Source organism: Xyrauchen texanus, chromosome 23 (genome assembly GCF_025860055.1).
Source record: "Xyrauchen texanus isolate HMW12.3.18 chromosome 23, RBS_HiC_50CHRs, whole genome shotgun sequence".
Classification (NCBI taxonomy): domain Eukaryota; kingdom Metazoa; phylum Chordata; class Actinopteri; order Cypriniformes; family Catostomidae; genus Xyrauchen; species Xyrauchen texanus.
In genome coordinates this window covers 24358201-24379088 of record NC_068298.1, presented here as the reverse complement: position 1 = coordinate 24379088, position 20888 = coordinate 24358201, and the positions used below count along the sequence as shown (strand labels likewise).

General features: G+C 40.5%; 1 protein-coding gene across 8 annotated transcripts in view; it reads right to left on the bottom strand.

The window, feature by feature from the left end:
- diaph2 (diaphanous-related formin 2) overlaps positions 1-20888 on the bottom strand; it is a 559041-nt gene that overhangs the window by 170856 nt on the left and 367297 nt on the right. For all 8 annotated transcript variants that reach the window (XM_052154718.1, XM_052154723.1, XM_052154724.1 and 5 more), the window contains one exon: positions 18436-18565. In XM_052154718.1, coding sequence (XP_052010678.1) covers positions 18436-18565 — 130 coding nt within the window. The remainder of the gene's footprint in view (positions 1-18435; positions 18566-20888) is intronic.

Genomic DNA, 20888 nt, shown 5'->3' with positions numbered 1-20888 from the left:
GAAAAAAGATTCTTGTCACCTTCGAAAAGCCACTACAGATACAGGGTACTACAAGTTAGTTCTCTATGAATGTATACTTACACATTTTTAGCGTGCAAGTCAAATTATCTCTCTACTATAACTTTACAGCCAAAAAAATGATTGAGTAAACTGTTAATTTTTGTAATTGCTATATTGCATATTTCTTTCATGTTTAATAAACTACACTGCATCCAAATCATTACCGAATCATCTTTTGTGTGTTTACAGTTTAGTTGCATTGTCCACTGAGGCTGTAGTTTGTAATTTAACAATAATTAAAGGTCTTCCTTTGAACTCATGTCAGCGATGTCAAGAGTTTATCCTCTTAAATTTGGAATTTGTGAGGTAAAATACAAACATTAAAGTGTGGTAGATAACAGACTTGAATGATCATATTAATATATGTAAATTACAGTGTTTTAAAAATTTTAAAAGCAAGTAATATCTTGGTTATTTAATTGAATAATATATAATCAAAGTAAAAATACTGTAGAATGTCATGAACCCGGCACCAGAGGTACATATCTCAAAGTGATTGCAGGCAAAGTCCAGGTATCCATAAACCATGAGATTCCTCCATGTTGAAGAACAGCGCCAAAACACCGATGTACAATGTTCCTCTAAAAGTAACTTGCAATTTTAGGTTTCAACCACAGATTTCAATCGAGAGCCCAGAGTTCTGTATTGAAGCTTTAAGCTTTGTATTTGCTTTGTGTATAGATTTCAATATAATACATTCTTTAAAATTTCTTCTTTCGTGTTCCGCAGAAGGACAAAAGTCATAGGGATTTTTAAACTTGTGGCTAGATTTTATAAATTCTGAATAGCCTACAATCTTTATTTATTTGTTTTCTTTGGAATGTTATGCACAGATGAATCCTGCACAATAAGACCAGGAATGTTTAATCTGGCAATAAATAAGGCCAATTTTCATTCAAAGTTGACTTTAAAGGGAGGTAATTTTCATCTATAATTGTTATTTTACTTTGTTTAAGAACAAGAAAGAATAGTGTTCAAGTAAGTCAAGAAAGGTGAAGAGTCAGTCAAACTAAGGAAGGGAAGTCTCTATCCCACATTTCTCACACTGCACTATTGTTGTAAGATGTTTACCAAGCATTGCTCAAAAGTTGTCAGGATGAGGCTGTTTTGGCTTGCAAATAACCTTCATGGAAAAGGTTTGATGTGGATAACATTTATTCATGCATTTTGAAGAGCTCTAGCATTATCTTTTCATTCATCTATTCATTTTTTTCTCTTTATTGTTTTGCCATATGTCCCCCCCAAACAAGCCTCTCTGAGATTTGCCACATCTAGTAAACACTCTAATGCCACACTACTTGTTTGTTCAATGCAGCATTCAGAGGGATTCACTGAAAGAGAAACAAATGTAGCTGGATATTCCAAGTTGTTTCAAACCTATTTGATACTGACAGCTTCTGACAGGTCGGACTCAAAAGCTCTATCAAGCTACCGGGTGGAAATACTAAATGGTAAGACAAAGATGGAGGAGATTGAGTGGAGCCGGTAATGAGACACACTCCTTTAGACACAATAAGAGAAAGAAAAAGAAAAAGAAGAAAAAAAGTAGGCTGGCCTCAACCTTTCCAACAGTCCCATCATTCCAAGAGGTTGACAGTGACAGGACGTATTTCTTGCCTGGCAAACATCATTATTTTCATTTTCTACCTTATTGTCGAATCTCATCCAGGTGTACTGTCACTTAGTCGAGCAGGGCAGGCAGCCTCTCTGCACGTGCCCATCCCTTTCTGCATACCTGCACTGCCGGACAGATACATGGGGGGGGGAAGGGGGCTTCCACTTCTCTACGATATTCTACCAAGCAAAAAAGGGAGGTAGAAAAAAGGAGCACCTCATAAAAGCATCACTCAAGCAGGGACAGCCAGGGCAGACATGACAGATTCCTGCTTCTGATATACCCTGTGACAGACCATCTACTCTGCCCAGTCTGGCTGTGTGTTGCAGAGAGGACATCCTGCCCTAAAGAGTCAGTCTCGCCTAGAGTGCAAATACAAGCAGAGTAGGCTCCTTTAATGGACACTAGGCGAGCATCACCTCACAAGTGTGCTGCCAGAATCAGACAACATGGTGGATGGGTAATGTCTAAATCAACACACCGAAACAGTAATTATTCAAGGGGCAAAAAAAGCTGGACACACAGGCTAAGTATTGGCTTGTAACTACAGGGTCATGCGGAGGAAAAGAAAAAGAAAAAAGAAGCAAGGGCCCTTGGACTGATCATTATTACATATTTTGGCTAATATGAAAATGTTCAGCTACTAAAAAGGGTGTAGTAGTCTCAGCTACATTAAACACATTTTAACCATGTTTAAATTTAAATCTATTCCGCAGAATTCTAGAGATTATTTCCACAAATTCAGAACAAAAAATGCAGAAGTCGTCAGCAAATTCCATCTGGGCCAGGCGATTTTCTCTTCTCTAGTCTTAACAAACCTGAACCAGGTACATCATGTAAAATAAATAAAAACGTTCCACAAATACAAAAATATGCATTGTTCACATCAAATATTTAATTATTAAACCCCAGGCACTATTTGTGTGATCTTCTCAAGACCTCTGAGAGAGCAGAATCTGTACAGATTCTTTAAATCAAAACTCTCCCCCTCTATCTCTATTTTGAGAACTAAAAAAACATAAATGTTCCCTTTGCTTCTAATCTAAAGTGCCAGAATCAGTGTGTGTGCGGTATGTGTGAGAGTGCTGCCATCAGCATCTTAACCCAGAGATGTTTGGCATGAATGTATGTGTAGTGCAGATAAGGCCAGCGTTTTAAGGGAGCTGAGCCACAGCGCCAAATGTAGGGCACATCTCCATGGATTGATCTGTAGGGGAATGTATTCTGCAGGTGTGACAGAGGGGGGATTAAGTAAGAGGGATGCCTCACGAAATAGTGCGACTGAGACATAGAGATTGTGACATAAACTTAAGACTTTATTTACCATGTACATTTAAAAGTATGGGTATGTGTATGGGTGCTCTGCCATGATTTCAAGGAGTCTATTGACAAGTCTAGGATGCTAAACGTAATCTAAAATGTCAAAACCAGGGGTGCAATTATCTGAACTGGAACTGCTTCAGATGTAGAAATTCATGCAGTTTACACCATGCACACTGAGGCACTTAGTTTTCAGATGATTATGTCTACATCCTGTCCTGTCAATAAAAAATATTGTGGAAGAAAAAAAATATCCCCAAATAATTCAATAAGTCATTTTAATATGAGAGAAAAGAGTCCCTTGTTTCCCGGTCCAAGAAGCTTTTTTAAAATGAAGCCACACAGTGCCGAGGCTATCTTATAGAAATGGACGGTATTCTATTACTCCTACATCCCAGAGAAATAAATGTGGATAATGGATACATTCATGCTAGAATTAATATCCTCCCAGTTCAACTTTTCCCCTCTCCCACTCATTTCTTTTCTTCACTTGGACTCTAAACTATGTTGCCCGTGGCTATGTCATATACAAAATTGATTTATGAGCACATTTGTGTCATTTTTCCCCTCATGATTGTCAGTCTGACGGCATGGTCCTAACTGGTCTTAACTTTGGTGTGGTCAGGAGGGGGGAGGATTTAACAAGGCAGATTGGCAAATAACAGACACTTCATGCATTCCCAGCTCTATTAGTGAAGGTCAGAGGTGCAAAAATACAGACATCAAGAGGAACTCATTCACAATGGAATCATCATTACCGATTGACTGCTCTTGGAAGAGACTGGCGTTAAGTCTGGAAAATGTGAGGCAATTTCTCTGCTGCGAATGTGTTGATGGTGGCCATCTCGGTCCATCTGCAATATAAGCTTTATGCCTATAAACGGGAGCTGGCTTTATTGACACAAACGCAATTTAACAGCACTATTCGGTGAGATGACAAGATAAATCAAGGCCACTCTTATATATGTCAGTCAGGTAATGAGAGTTATCAGCCGAATGAGAGGTGAGTATTCCTCTGGCTGAGACTCGCTCATTCCACATCAGTCAGGGAACAGCGGGTGCCCAAAGCAACATTCAACCTGACCCCATTTAAGGCTTAACTAACAGCAGATATATTTTCGGTGTGTTCCCTTCGCAGAGATGCGGCTGAACTCCTGATCTCTGCTTGTTCCTTTTTTTCCCTAAGGAAATTATCAGTCTTTAATTATCCAGGTGTAGCACTAAGCAGTGGGGTAGGGAATTGAGACTGGGTGGCAGAAATGATATTCCCACAACAGACCACTCAGCACCGGCAGGCAGATAAATGTTGGGCATACTTACATCTACAATTTTGTAGGATGTCCTTCAACTGAAGGACCTTAGCTACAAACTCAATATTTATAAGTTAAAGGATTTAACTTCTAGAGTTTGTGGTGGGACTAACTGTTTGTGCGAACAATGGAAGATAGGAGGAGTGTACTGTGGTTCGGTAGTCTGGTATAGCCAGAACTTGGGCTAAAATAGCAAAGAGTGTGGACAGAGAACTGTATTGTGTGCTTCTTTTTGAGGAAGTTCCATCAAACCAGCCAACGAGATTAGTGCTGCGTAGCTTGAGAAAGTGTTTTACAAGTTTGTGTACCATGTGCATCAGACGGTTAGAGTGTTAGGGCATGCCGTCTGATGCTGAGACTAGTGGTTTGGTAGAAGCACATAAATTACATACCTCACCAAAAGATTGTGACCTAGAGGGAGCAGGTGATCTTGAGAATGTTATCCATTTGTTGAGCCAGCATGTGTCCTTGTTTTAAAGTTATTTTCAGATTGGTATTCAGCAATTGAAAACAAAACAGAGGCATATCTTTTTGTCTTGTCAACCTCACATGGAGATGGCACAGGACAATACTTCCATCAGTATGTTTCCAATTAAATGTGGCCGCACACAATACAGTACCATCTTTGCAGAAGTATTGAGAGCAGAATGAATGCCCCATTGTTCTGAGCTGAGGCAGTATGTCAGCAATCACTTTGAAGAAACAATAGCACTCACTGGTTTGAAGAAATTAACAGAGCAATGCTCCATAGAGCAGACTCCATTTTGAAGAATGGAACATTGAAAATAATTGCAGAATTTACTGACCTGTAAAAACCTTTCTTCTTAGAAGCTCTTTAGCATTAAACTGATGTAACATTTTTTTGTGTGCATCACCTGATGTCTGATTTAATAAACAGGTTGAAAAATAGACATTTATTCATTTTGATACACCGATCAGCCACAACATTAAAACCACCTTCCTAATAATGTGAAGGTCCCCCTCATGCCACCAAAACATTGCTGACCCGCATATCAGAATAGCATTCTGAGATTATATTCTTCTCAGCACAATTGTACAGAGTGGTTATCTGAGTTACAAAAGACTTTGTCAGTTTGAGACACTCTGGCCATTCTCTGCTGACCTCTATCATCAACAAGGCATTTCCGTTCGCAGAACTGCCACTCACTGGATGTTTTTTGTTTTTGCACCATTTGGAGTAAACTGTTTTGAGTGAAAATCCCAGGAGATCAGCAATATATAGAAATACCAGCAGATCTGACACCAACAATCATACATGCAATTATCTAATCTGGCAATTGTTTGGCAGTAGTTCATAAAATCATTCAGATACAGGTCAGGAGCTTCAGCTAATGTTCACATTAGACTGGGGAAAAATGTGATCTCCGTGATTTCGACCGTGGCATGATTGTTGATGCCAGATGAGCTGGTTTGAGAATTTCTGTAACTGCTGATCTCTTGGGATTTTTTCTGTACAATTGTGGAGAGAAGAATTGCATCTAAGAATGCAATTCTAAGATGCAGGTTGGCACTGTTTTGGCGGCACAAGGGAGACCTAGACAATATTAGGCAGGTAGTTTTAATGTTGTGGCTGATTAGCGTATATTAAAATGAATAAATGTCTATTTTGCACCCTTTTTTATTAGAAAAATAAAACTTATTTATTACCCCTTATCATATATTTATTAATTCTACTTGTGTATCATATTTCAATAGGAATATAATTTATTGCAGCTGACAGTTTCATAAGCAAACAAGATTTTAATATCAACCGTAATAAGATCAAAATGAAATTCTCGGCTTTAAACGCTTCTGTGTACAAATTTGAAGGCTACTTATTGGATCAATACTTGTAAACGGTAAACACATTAATTTACAATGAGCTAATGATTTACTTGCCTCAAAAACATGTGGTGCAACAAAATTAAGCACTGACTTAATTACAAACTAACTAGCAGTTACTAAGCCCCAAATTAAGCAGTTACATCCCAAATTAAGTGAGACCTTAACACAGCTGGTGCAACCCTACACAGCAGTTTTTAATAACCTAAAACTTTTCAGTTGAAACTGTTCAAACCTATGAGATAATAAAATCTGTATCACAGGTAGATGTTGATGAGGGCAGGTTTTTGCTAGTCTGTCCTAAGTATTACTTTTACATACTGAATTTTCTGTTGATACACAGCTTGCACTTCACAAACAAGGTCTTGACCATAATGATCAAAACATGTGCTTTATGAACGATGTGCTCCTGTTCACTCTAGGATGAGGAACAACCAATACACAACGGCAGCTGATTCATGTGGCAGCTCAGCACCAGGACGCCTCTTCTCCTCTCGCCCTAGCTTTGGGTTCCATGAATTACAACCACACAAAGTTTCAAAATAAGACACAGCCATTTACATTAAGGATAAAACAAATATAACATATAGGGGCGGCACCACCTGAGCAATAACAGTGATTCAGTTTCTATGCGCAGGGCATGCAATGAGCATGATTAATGTCATTGTTACTCTCCAGTTATGAGCTGAGAAACACATATAGAGTAGAGTGGGAGCCATGTTGAATAAGAGAAGAAATACATATCTTCAGGCAATAGCTGACAAATGTTCAGTAATCACAAAAGATTTTCAAAACAGCCGCCACAAAGCTAGGGTGTTAAGGATGATGGCAAGTGGCTTGCAATGCAGCTAATAAAGTGTTCCGAAGTTGTTGTTTTTTATGCATTGCTAAAAAGTTTCGGTTGTGTTCTGGGTGGTTTCTAGTGCATTACTAGGAGGTCTTGCTTAGGTTGGAAAATTACTTGGAGGTCTTCCTCAAGTTGGAACATAAAGTTCAATCTAAGGGCTAAGTAACTCTGTTTGTAACTAAGTCAGCACAGTAGGTCGTAAGCTCTCTGTAAAGCAATGTGTGGTCAAATAATATTACATTTGCCTTCACTGATTCCATGACAAGCCTTTTTAACTCTCCATTTATAAAGGGGCATGTTGAAAAGCCAATGTGTTGAAAACGTCTCAGGTCACGACTGTAACCCTAGTTCCCTGAGAAGGGAACGAGATGATGCGTCAATGACGCTTTGGGAACGCCTTTGCGTGATTACCTCTGAAGCACGTATGTCAACTAGTCAATGGAATGAATGAACGCCACGGGCTGGTGACGTCATGACCAGGAAAGGATATTAGCACATCCGGTGCGTTACTTGCGTTAGCTTTTAGAGCCGAAGCAAAGTCGATCGCAGGGATGCAGGAAGTATGGCAGGGCGACACATCGTCTCGTTCCCTTCTCAGGGAACTAGGGTTACAGTCGTAACCTGAGACGTTCCCTTACGAGGGAACTCGCGATGCGTCGATGACGCTTTGGGAACGATAATACCCAATCCGCCATAATTACAAAATGCCAGATGATAAAAAACTGTCGGCAAATTAAGTAAAAAGCACCTGGGATCCTGGGGCAGCTTCCAGGTCCAGGCTATAAAACCTCACAAAAGTTAGCGGCGAGGACCAACCTGCCGCAACACAAACCTCCTGGAGGGAAACTCCTGATAAGAGGGCTTTAGAGGCCGCCATACTTCGAGTAGAGTGAGCTCTGACCGCCAAAGGGCACGGCTGGCCAGACGACTCATATGCAAGAGAAATAGCCTCAACTTACCACTTACTGATTGTCTGTTTAGAAGCAGGAAGACCTTTCTTAGGTGAACCAAAACAGACAAACAACTGATCAGATATTCTCCACGGGGCAGCCCTGTGGACATAAGTGTCCAGTGCTCGAACTGAGATTCAGTTTTTCCTGGTCCGAAGATGTAAACGGAGGAGGACAGAATGCCTGCAGTACAATAGGCCTTGGAATATTGGTTGGCACCTTAGGGACATAACCCTGCTTAGGGTATAAGAACGCCTTAACCATACCCGGTGCAAATTCCAAACAGGTGGGAGACACCGAAAGAGCCTGAAGGTCTCCGACTCTTTTTAGGGACAGAATGGCTAACAGAAAGATAGTCTTGAACGTCAGAAATTTTTCTGAAACTAACTCTAGGGGCTCGAAGGGAGCGCCAGACAAGCCTTCCAAAACTATCACCAAATCCCATGCCGGCACCCTAGTTCGAACCGCAGGCCTCAGCCTCAAGGTGCCACAAAGGAAACGAATAATCAGGGGGTCTCAACCCAAAGATGTACTACCCACAGAGGCGTGGAAAGCCTCAATGGCCGCCACGTATACCTTTAAGGTAGAAGGACATGATCCTGATGTAAAACGATACTGGAGAAACTCAAGTACTGTGTTGACTGAACAGTTAACTGGATCTTGCTGATGCTGGTGACACCAAGACGTGAAAACTTTCCACTTAAGTGTATATAATTTCCTCGTGGCTGGAGCTCTGGAGCTAAGAATGGTCTCAACGACCTCAGTCGAGAGACCACTCTCTAAAAGTTGGGCCCCCTCAGAGGCCAAACCCATAGGTTCCAAATCTCCGGTCGGGGGTGAAATATTGTGCCCCCTGCCTGAGACAGAAGGTCTTTCCTGACAGGTACCTCGAAAGGAGGGCCATCGAGGAGATGAATTAGGTCCGCAAACCAAATTCGACTCGGCCAGCGTGGAGCTACTAATAATAGACTTACTCCGTCCTGGCGGACTCTCTCCAGAACTCCTGGGAGCAGAGCAACAGGGGGAAATGCGTACAGACGTAGCCTCGGCCACGTCTTTACCATAGCGTCCAACCCCAAGGGGGCTGGTTGCGTGAGGGAGAACCAAAGTGGACAGTGCGTCGTAAGCTGAGACGCAAACAGATCCACTTCTGCTTGGCCGTAAAATTCCCAAATGAGCTCCACCGCCTCGGGGTGGAGTCTCCATTCCCCTGGCCTCAGCACCTGCCTCGACAGGGTGTCTGCTCCTATATTCTGGTACCCTGGGATATACACTGCCCTCAGGGAGAGTATTTTCCCCAGGGACCACAAGAGGATCTGGTGCGCCAGTTTGCAGAGTGGACGCGAGCGCAGACCCCCCTGTTGATTTAAATAAGAGACCACCAATATGTTGTCTGTACGGACAAGCACATGATGGCCCCTCAGATCTGGGAGGAAATGTCTCAACGCATTGAAGACAGCCATCATCTCCAGGCAATTTATGTGCCAAGAGAGATGATGGTTCCTCCACAGACCCTGAGCTGAGCGGCCTTCCATTACCGCTCCCCAGCCGGTGAGAGAAGTGTCTGTCGAGATAGCAACTCGATGGCAAAGAGATCCCAACACCGGACCCTGGGACAGGAACCAATGTTTCCTCCATATAATCAAGGCGCGGATGCACCGCCACGTGATCTTGATCATACGAAGTGGGTTCCCCCTCGGGGAGAACCCTCTGGTCCTGAGCCACCACTGCAAAGGTCTCATGTACAGCAGGCCAAAGGGGATCACATTGGACGCTGCTGCCATGAGGCCTAACAGTCTCTCGAACTGTTTCGCAGTGCGTGACTGGCCTAGCTTCAACTCTTTTGTGGCTGTGATGATAGCAGCTACACGAACGGGCGATAGTGTGGCCCGCATCGTGACTGAATCACATACCACACCAAGGAAAGTGGTTCTCTGTAATGGAGAAAGCACACTCTTCTTGGCATTGAGTCTCAACCCCAATTTCTTCATATGAGCGAGAACATCTCGATGCCGACCCGCCAGAGCTGCATCTACGCACTTCGTGAACGTGCGGGGTGACAGAGCTAGACCAAATGGAAGCACCCGATATTGGTATTTTTTGCCCCCGAAAGAAAACCTCAGTCGAGTCGACATTGCGCCGAACTTTCGCTGGATACCACTGCGCTCCGAAGCACCAAGGGTGGTGTGGTTGGCAGACTCGTCCCATGAGGACCCCGAAGTGGGACCATGGGACCCCCGGTTGGGGCTGTCCTCGATGGTCTGGCATGCATAGCATCAGGACCTTTTCTGAGCCGAAGCCTTCTTAGCCGTAAGTACGGTCCTCAGATCCGGCTTAGACTTAGCCGACTTTGGCTGAGAGCGTTGGCTCGGTCCCCAAGATTTATTCGGGGGAGCACGAGACGCAACACTTATTTTCTGTTGCACACGGTGCGAGGAACTTGGCTGGGGATGCTCACGCCCAGCATCCCCAGGGAGATGGACTCGGCGAGGAAGGAATTTTTTAAAAGCCTCAGATTGTTTTTTATTTTCTTGAAACCTTTCAACAACCGTATTCACCGAGTCACCGAAAAGACCAGAGGGAGACATAGGGGCATCTAAAAGAAAAGCCCGCTCTTTATCTTTAATCTCTGCAAGATTTAACAAAATATGTCTCTCAATAGCTACGAGGGCTGCCATAGACCACCCAATAGCACGGGCGGTCTCCTTCGTAGCTCTGAGAGAAAGATCTGTAGCCTGACGAAGTTCTCGAATTTCGTCAGGACTAACTCCCTCACTCCTATCGATATCCCCCAGCAGATCTGCCTGATAGGCTTGGAGCACTGCCATCGTGTGCAGACAGGCTCCAGCTTGACCTGCTGCTGTATAAGCCTTACCCACTAAATTGGATGTGGTTTTTAGTGGTTTATTCAGCAACACAGGATCCTTCAGGGACGATGCTGACCCAGGAGACAGATAGCTCGCGAGCGTCTGTTCCGCTGGGGGCATCGACCCATAACCAAAATCTTCCAGCCCCTTTATATTTGAATATGTGTGAACATGGGGACTAAAAAGACGTGACAAATATGGTTTATTCCATGATCTACATAGCTCACTATGTAGATCAGGAAAAAATGGAAGGGCCCGTGGTTGAGATGAAACATTAGATGTGAGAAAACGCTCATCTAATTTGCTTTTAGGACGAGTATCTCTTTTTTCTGCTGGCCAGTCAATATTTAATTTATTAACAGCACGAGTTATCACCTCAATAAGCTCCTCATATGCTGGGGAGAGGGATGGCGAATACTCTCCCCTTATTGTGTTCGTGTTTGTGTCACTCTCATAAATGCTCAGTAACTCTACCTCCTCAGAGCTAGAGCACCGAAGCATCGGGCTCTCTTCCAGGGCAGAAGAAGCCGCAGCGCGGGCTTCCGACACCGGCAAGAGAGCAATGGATCCCTCGGGTAAAGGAGGAGATAAGGCAGAGCCCGTCTCCAACCCCGCCGAGAGATCCATTTGCGAACCCCAAGTGAGCCTTCTCCGAGCTGCCTCGGCAGCCGCGGGTCCAGAACCGTGAGGTTCGCGAGCCTGTCCATCATCCTCAAATGCGGACAGACGGGAGCAGAGCATGCGGAGCGGCAGACGCTCACAATGCTGACAGTCAGTCCCCTCGAAGGCTGACATCGCATGCTCCTCTCCCAAACAAACTACACAAAGCTCATGTGTATCTCAACCCATGATATAACGAGGGCAAGGAGAAGCACAGGCTTTAAATAGTTGTTTCGCCATAATATCCAATATAATGAGAGACAGACAACAATAAATATAACAGACAGTTTTGACACAGAGCGCTTTGCTGAGGCACAAAAGCTAACGCGAGTAACGCACCGGATGTGCTTATATCCTTTCCTGGTCATGACGTCACCCGCCCGTGGCATTCATTCATTCCTTTGACTAGTTGACATACGTGCTTCAGAGGTAATCACGCAAAGCGTTCCCAAAGCGTCATCGACGGGTCGCGAGTTCCCTCGTAAGGGAACTTTAATGTTATCTTATTACTGTTGAAGTTCAAATCTTTTTGTCTCATGTAACTGTCAGCAGTAATAAATTTACATTGAAATACGATACCATATTAAACCATATGCAGGTTTATGTCATGTCATATAACAGATAACTGCTCAAAGCCTACATCCACTGCATATGTGGGTAGGGAGGTTTAACGGAGCAGCCCATGAGGGATGAAGCACAATGCCACTCTGATTTCATGGTCGCTCCCCATGTCCCAGCTCTTCCTTGAGACTCAGCACATTTCTGCCTATCCTCACAGGATGATCAAAACACATTCAAATTAGCACCGCCCATGATGGAGGTGGATTGTAATGGATGAGACAGGAAAGTTGAGAGCTGCTCTGCCCAGAGGGAAGCTCAGCCTGGGGAGCTGGGCCATGACCACTCCTCACCTATACCTGGACAACGTATTTCATTCAGGCCAGCTGGTCCAGAGGCATTAAGGGATGCAGTCAAGTGTGTCTGTAAAGTGGCCAGTCACCGTTGGATTGCAAGCACGTATCTTCTATCCAAAGCTATTTCTTTAAGTGAGAATCCATACACAGTATCTGGATTATGTTGCTGAGATGCATAAATATTTAACACATTATAAACAAAAGCCCTTACATGGCTCTGCACTACCAAGACAGATGATGAGTTCTCTTTATTATTATTTTGAGTGAAAATGTCAGGCCTATTCAAATTTGGCATCAAAATAGCTTTTTACACCACTACAATGTGAGCTACTGGATGGATTACATACAGTAACAAACTGAAAAAACAAAACAACAAAACAATCAGACAGAGTTAGTGTAAGCACTTCAGAAAAATATCTCCCTGAATCACATTAATGGATACAAGCAAATGCCAAATTGTGACTCAGCTCAAATGATACATGGAATGATAGAATTATCATTGATTAATACTCAATTTAAATTTGTCAAAATGGCATTTGGACTTTGGCATAACATTGGTATAATACAGGACAATTAGCCTTGTGCAAACAGGGGTGAAGTATAGTGTAATGTGATTAAAGCATCAGACAAGGTAAAGGTATCAAGCAGAACTCATTGCCCTTTTAAATCAAGCATATTAAAAGAGCCAGTTCTAGCATTGAAGATGGACATGTGATTACCGAATGTGTGCATAGCAAGCAAGCAATAAAGAAAGAAGGAAAGAAAGAAAGACAGCCAGGCAGACAGACAGACAGAAAGAAAGTTAAAAGAAAGAAAAAAGAAAGATTCATGATAAATATTGGGAGAGGAAAACAATTTTAAAACCTTGAAGGAAAATTACTAAGACTATTGTTGCCATCAATAAGTTTTATAGACCATTTCAAGCTTGTGAACAATAACAATGAATTTGAACGGAAGTTTTCCTGCAGCACTTCCAGTATCATTAATGGATCCTTTAAATAGGGCTCTGAGTTAACATATTTTCCTCAAATAACATCAAACGTTTACCTGAAGTAACTTATTCAGACATTTTGTTGATACTGAGTGTCTACGTGAGAGAGGCAATTAAATTGTTTCGTGGTTTAGATTCTCACTATTATTCCTCAGTGAAGAGCTTTCTGAGGAATGATTGCTCTTGTTATAAAAAAAATATTTTAGGCAAGTCAGGTCACTCAGCAGACAAATTTGGATCATTCTCAGGGAGCTGTTTTCTGTGTAAACAAGCAGCATACAAAATCTACCTGAATAAAAAAAGACCAAAATCCCCAAAATGGTTGGTCAAGATTACCATAAAATAACATATTTAAAAATCAGCAGAGGTGTATAGTAACAAAGTACAAATACTTTGTTATTGTAATTAAATACAGTTTTTCAATACGTGTACTCTACTTGAATATAAATATTTATTTGGACTTTTACTTTTACTTCTCTACATTTTGAAGATAAAATTGATACTTTTACTGCGATAAATTTCTCCAGAACCTTTTGTTACTTTTGCGATATGATAACACCAAAAAAAAAAACAAACATTTGTATTCCTTTGAACTGAACAAAAACATTCGAAATGCGGTCTGAATTATTTGTTTTGCAAATCATGAATCTGAATCAAAATCACAAGCAAAGAGCATGCCAGATTACGTGTTCCGTCATATGCCTCCTCTGGGGAAGACAAGAAACTGCTCATGTAATTTTAAATGTGTTTTTTGACTAATTATGTTTTGGCTTAAATATTATGAAAGCTGTGAATTAATGAAGTTATGTGAGATCAGACTCCCGCCTTTTCAGGAGACCTGTTCATATAAAAGTCAAACACATGCGTTTAAATTTTACATTTAACCAAGGTGAGATGTGTATGAATGATTATTATTTATTATTATTTTATTATTTATTATTATTATTATTATTATATTTTATTAACATGAATGAATGGTCTTTGCCTAAGCAAAACTAGTTTTCTGATGGTTGCTAAAGTGTTATATTTGCTTTGTAGCACATTAATTTATTGACTGTGCAATTAAAGGGATAATTTGTTTAAAAATGAAAATTCTCACATAATTTTCCCTCTTTCGATCCAAGATGTGACACATTTAAAAAAACAAAAATTCTGCAGATCACAAACAAAAATGATTTTCAGAAGAATATTGCTGTTATGTAGGTCAATTCAATGTAAGTGAATGGTGGCCAGACCTTTAAAGCTCCAAAAAGCACATAAATGCAGCATATGAGTAACCCATAAGACGCCAGTGGTTTCATCGATGTCTTCTGAATGGATCCAATTGGTTTTGCGTGAGAATAGACCAAAAATATACACATTTTTACATTAGCAGTCTTCTTCGTGATCAGGATTTCAAGTATGATTACACTTCCAAAAGCGCCACCTAGGGCTCTGCGTATGCGTCAAGCTCTAGAAAGCGAAATCAAGCTTGAAATCATAATTGTGCCAAGAGATTGCAATGGCAAGATATACAGTGAAACTGTGTTACAATTTAGTTTGTTCTCACCCAAAACCAACTGAATCACTTCAGAGGACATGGATTTAACCACTGCAGGTGAATAGATAACTTTATGTTCCCTTGATGTGCTTTTTGTAGTTTGAAATGTCTGGCCACCATTCACTTGCTTTGAATTGACCAATAGAGATGAAATATTCTTCTAAAATCTTTTTGTTTGTGTTCTATAGATGAAAAAAAGTCAAACACATCTGGGATGGCATGAGGGCAAGTACATGATGAGCACCACCACGGGTTTGATAAATGGTTCTGTAATTTATGCAATTTACTTGTACTTTTGATACTTAAGTAAATTTAAAATTAAATATATATTTATTTTTTTACTTAAGTCTTTTTCACATGATCTACTTAAACTTTTACTTGAGTCAATTTCCATGAAAGTATCTATACTTTTACTCAAGTATGACAAATGGATACTTTATACAACACTGCAAAACAGCAGTAAAATCTGACAACACTTGTTTCATAAATTGTGCTACCTCAGATTACGCAAAAAAACTATTTTCCTTGGCTTGTATAGCTAATGCGCATTCTCAAGTTGATTGACAGATGATGTCTGTATCTAAAAGGTGATTGGCTCATTTACCTGTAAGGCAGGACTTCCTTTTTACCATTGAGCATTGGGAGCTCCAATTTCTCACATTCAATTTTAATAGAAGTGACCCGTCTCTACTAAATAGTTCCTGGTTATAATCAATGAAGCCATCAATGAAGCTGTGTCTTTATGCCCGACCCGCTGATAATGTCTTGTAGTGATATTCACTGTCATGAACTAAAACAGACCCAGGAACTGACTATCTGCATTTGTAAATTAGATAAGGACCATGTTAAAAAGAACTGATTCTCCTTGAAATGTCTTCAAAGCATTTGGTTTAAGCATTTTTTCAGCCATCTATCTCCACAAAGATCCTACTGGTCTGTTCAACAGTGTCCGCATCCTTCACAACAAAGCACTGAAATGGTTACTGTATATTAGATTAGCTAACCAATTAGGTAAACCTCAAGGGCTTCAACCAAACAGCTGAGAATGAAATTAAAGACAAATTAGTCCATTGACAGGAGAAAATATGCCACTGCCGGCCTGTGTGTTCATATGAGACAGAGACACACAGAACGCAGAGACAGACAATTCATGTGACAATGATACAGAAGATTATTGCATTTACTGGGGGTCTTCATTTCAAAATCTGTTCGAAGTGAATGAGAGTTAAGAAACCAGATATTTAAATTCCTTGAAATCTCTCTCAGAAATGCGGGAAGCACTAAAGCTCTTAATCACTGAAAGCCATAATAAGAATCCATTCCACAATGTCAGAACGACTGTGAGAGACACCACCATCCCTCCTAAGCTGCTTCCACTCTTAAACTTTCCCGTCGACCATACTGGTGAGCATATGGGCCCCTTGCGCTTCATTATAGTTCCTTCATCAGCCCTCAAAACTACTCTGTACCAATCTAATGAAATTGTGCTCTATTCATAGATGTGGAAATGGCAAGATTTACACATAGAAAAAGATTAAAAAAGTCTCTTTGACCATTAACTAGTTTTATTTCATTCTCAGAAAAAGCTCTAATTATAGTCTGTGGGGCCAATTGTGTCCAGTCTCCTGGGTTGATTTTTGTAGCATTAGTTCATCTAATTCAAGCCATAAAAAGCCTCTAAGCTCACGGCTTGAAAGAAGGCCACAGAAGAAAACCAATAAAGGATTTGTTGAATTCTGTAAAACAGTGTGATGGAGAAAAGTACATTTGGTGGGTATATCTCTGAAGGTCACACCCAATATAGCCCACACATTCCTTGGAAGGACACCACTGATATCTTCAAATCAAAGGTGATAATGTCTTCACAAAACAAAATCTGTTGTTCAATTAACCAGGCTTAACACATTTAAAGTCAATTTTGCTTGATTAAACATGATTACATCTTATGGGAGGATAAAAAAAATGATCAAATTCAGGATTTATCTAGCCTAAAACAAACATGCTGCTTAAATGAATTGCATGGCATAATCGCAGAGTCTTCAAAGGTGGCTCTAATAATACCATCACAAACATGCAAGAAAATTGAGTCGTTTTAGTGTATTATTAAAGTTGTGCTTTAAGAGCTAGAGCACTTTGTTTTCTATCAACAAGAACACTCTGTACTGATTTTTTACAGGGATAATACTGTGCATTAAGAACCCTGATGTAAAACACTGCAACAATCACCAAGGTTAACATCTTTATTCTAATATTGATTTTTTTTTTTTTTTGGTAGAAATAACAGCATTTTGACATGCTGCAATTTTTAATATACTGTATGCAAAGCACTGCAACTGTTCTGGCATCCTCATACAACTGATGGTAAAGTCTTATTCTACCAATACACTATGGAAGAATCCATCTGCCAAGATCATAATTGCACATTTTATCTGACTAATAGAGTGCAATTGTTACTTAGGGCTTTTTTATATCAAGCAACATGGAAATCTGCCATTGCTGTAATTCTAATCAGGTTTAAATGACAGTACTGCCATATGTATAGCCCCGTTCAAACCATGGGTGGCAATGTCGCTTGGTGTCAATATACTTTGCGATCTTTGTCACTGGTGGCATTCCTACTGCTACCGCCGTTCTAACGTTATTGGTAGACTGCACAACTGTCCATAGTAGCATTTGAAATACTGATTACAGATGACACTGCTGATAAACATAAGATATCGTTCTAATCTGACAAGGAATCAGCTCTCTAAAGACGCACATTCTGCAAGGGAGAGCATTTTATGTAACCTGCATTAGTGCTTAATGCATCATATCATTAAACAACGTTATATCAATATATGAAACAAACTCACTCACGGTTTTCCATGCATCATTTTATTAGTCAATATCCATGGATGACAAATTATTTAGAACAGTATAATTGCTCACGGAAACTTTGAACTTTTCCATCTTTCCTGCACTCGACTCCGATATCACATTCACTGCCTGGAGACGGATGACATGAGCTCATGCTCACGAATCGTCACTTGTCATTTGCATAGATTTTAAATTTTCGCAACTTGTCTGATAATGTCCTTGCTGCGGACTGTAGCATGATGACGCAGTGGATTTATTACACTACGTAGTTGACTTCAATGATGTACTGGATATTTATTCTTTTAATTCTTGTCATCTTAAGTATAAGACATGTTATACTAAAATAAGATTTGAATCCCAAATCACATTGAAGACATAGGACTATATGTGTTCTTGAAACAGAATTAATGTCTATGACATAGCAGATGAAATCCACTAAGTCATCACGCTACAGCCCACAGTGAGGACCTCTTGACTTGTCTTTTCGCTACCCACAATGATCTCTGTGGCCATTGGTTGTGACAGCTTGTGTCATTGGAAGTAGCTGTGCTCTCATTGAAAATGAAAGAGATTGTGTGGCTCCGTCGCGAGATGATGCTGGCGGTGTGAACGGGGCTTATGACATAATAAATGGCAACTTGTGTAACACGGGACTATCCTTACCTTTACTTGCACTCTCCACATGCTGGAGCTCATCAGGAAACTTGAGGATCTCAGGATACTTTTCTTCACACTTCTCAGCCAGGAAGTGCAAAAGAGTCATATTCTGGTCTGTTGACTTTGTGTCACGAAGCTGCAGAGAAAAGATACAAAATAATAGTGAGTAATGAAACAAAGTGTATTAAAAGTGTATTAAGAGTGTGCAAGTGAGATACAGTGTGACAGTTCAAATTAGTGCTTTTGAATAATGTACTATATTAAAAACAGCACTGAACTCTTTATGAACTCTTCACATTCAATCGTACAGCCATCATAAACACTAATTACTCTGATTATAAAACAAAAGTAAATGGAAGATAAAAGAACAGAGAAATATGTTAGCATTTTGCCTCTCACAGCTTTTCCTCTAATGAAGGACTCAAATTAGCACAAAAATCTGGAAGATGCAGACTACTAATACAAAATATCACCATATTTTCTGGTAGTAAAGACCTGTGAAGTGTTACATACAGCCTTAATGACATTAACATACGAAACCCAAGTAGCCAATTGGTTCATTTGCATGTTAGTCTTTTTGGGCATTGTAGCTCCTTCTCTATTAGTTCTCCATGACAAAGCTTTTTGGAGAGTAAACAATGTTTGCTCTTCATGACTCTTTTTCCTTATACAAGATGACTGGTTTGAGGTCTATTCTGTTTTGAACAAATCACTTAGATCGTGGCTGGGCCACTCAGCTCCCATAAGAAGAATAACATGACTGTACCAATACAACCGACTGACCGACAGATCGACAGATAGACAAATACAATTTTTTAAGGGAGCATTAAAACACATAAGCTGACATATTTTATTATTTCAGCGCAATGAGGGAAATGTCATACTCAGTGAGCAACTCAGTCGAGTTAAGCTGAATCTAAGGATGATTGCATCACATATTTATGAGTCAACACAGCACTTCAAGGTACACATACCTGACAAATAGCACTGTCAATAAAGTTTAAATTGGCTAAAGCAAAGTGCACAGAGGCATATTTTCCCCTGTTTACTTATTTACCACGTTTAATTTGAAAAGGAGTTTCCCCCCCAAACCACAGCCGTTCTTTGAACAAGATGATGGTGGCATGGTAGAAATGAAATATTTGGATCAATACACATCTCTCCCTCTTGCTGAGGGCTGGTGTAGTGTACGCAATCAAATGCCTGTATTTCATCTAAACACCAATCCATATGAAAGATCAGATAAACTAGCCCAGAGTTACCCGACCTACATTAATCAAGTTAGTTAAATCCAATGAAAGTGCACCACAGAAATGTCAGCCTTTAGATTAAAATGACATTCGTAATTCGTACTTCGAGTAATTTCAAGTAATTCGACATTACTTGAAATTAAGACTATATAAATCCCAAATTTAAAACATAACTATCCCTATAGAATACAATTCCAAAAAAGGCACATATGAAAGTGGGAGTGGATTGATTTCATGCAAGACCTATGTATGAAGGGGCTAAGTTCCCTTGGTGACACACATGTATGGCTATGAGAACTGCAGATATGATAAACTAAACATTTATGAAGCCATGCTTCTCTCTCTCTCTCTCTCTCTCTCTCTCTCTCTCTCTCTCTCTCTCTCTCTCTCTCTCTCTCTCTCTCTCTCTCTCTCTCTCTCTCTCTCTCTGTCTCTCCTCCATTTGGAGGGCCATGGCTGCAGGCCCACATTAAGCAGTGCACAGGGGCTGGGTGACCTCTTCACCCTCTCAGACTCAAACAGATTGTTTGCTGTCAAGCCAAGACTCCAGGAAGGCTGCTTTCACAGTGAAGATGGCTACTGAGTCCCGCAGCAGAGCTGGGGAAAGCAAAACGAATCCTCAAGCTGGACTACACAGCAGATGTGATATTAACCTTTACACAAACCCACGACAACTGGCACACTTCCCCACTACACATAATGTCTCCCATAGATTTTCTCTTACAAAATGTCTCAGTGGAAACAGAGGTTTGGAATTGGTTTTCTGCTGGAAAAACGTGGCAGGTTCAATAAGGCAAATTAATAAATGGATGCAGTCTTTTGCCTCTTTTTTGTTCATAAATTATAATGGGTGTATTTCTCTTCAATCAATGAGACAAAAAAGTGAACAGAAAACAAATATCAGGCATTAGTACATCATTAATCACATGAGGTTATGTAGAGCTGATGTATAATAGTAACTGGAATTTCTTTTTTTTTGTCCCAAGTGTAGCACTTTCTGGGTCAAATTGACCCCAACACATTAAACAACAGTTTAAGAGTCTCAATTAACAGATTTCTTTCCCAAAAATATGTATTTTATCATCAATGACCAACCTTCAACAAATTTACAAATGTTTCTATCATGGTGGGGCATTCCATGGACTTCCATTGCATTTATATTTAGCTAATGATATTGACTTCTTTGGTTTTGTGTGTGTGTGGTTGTGT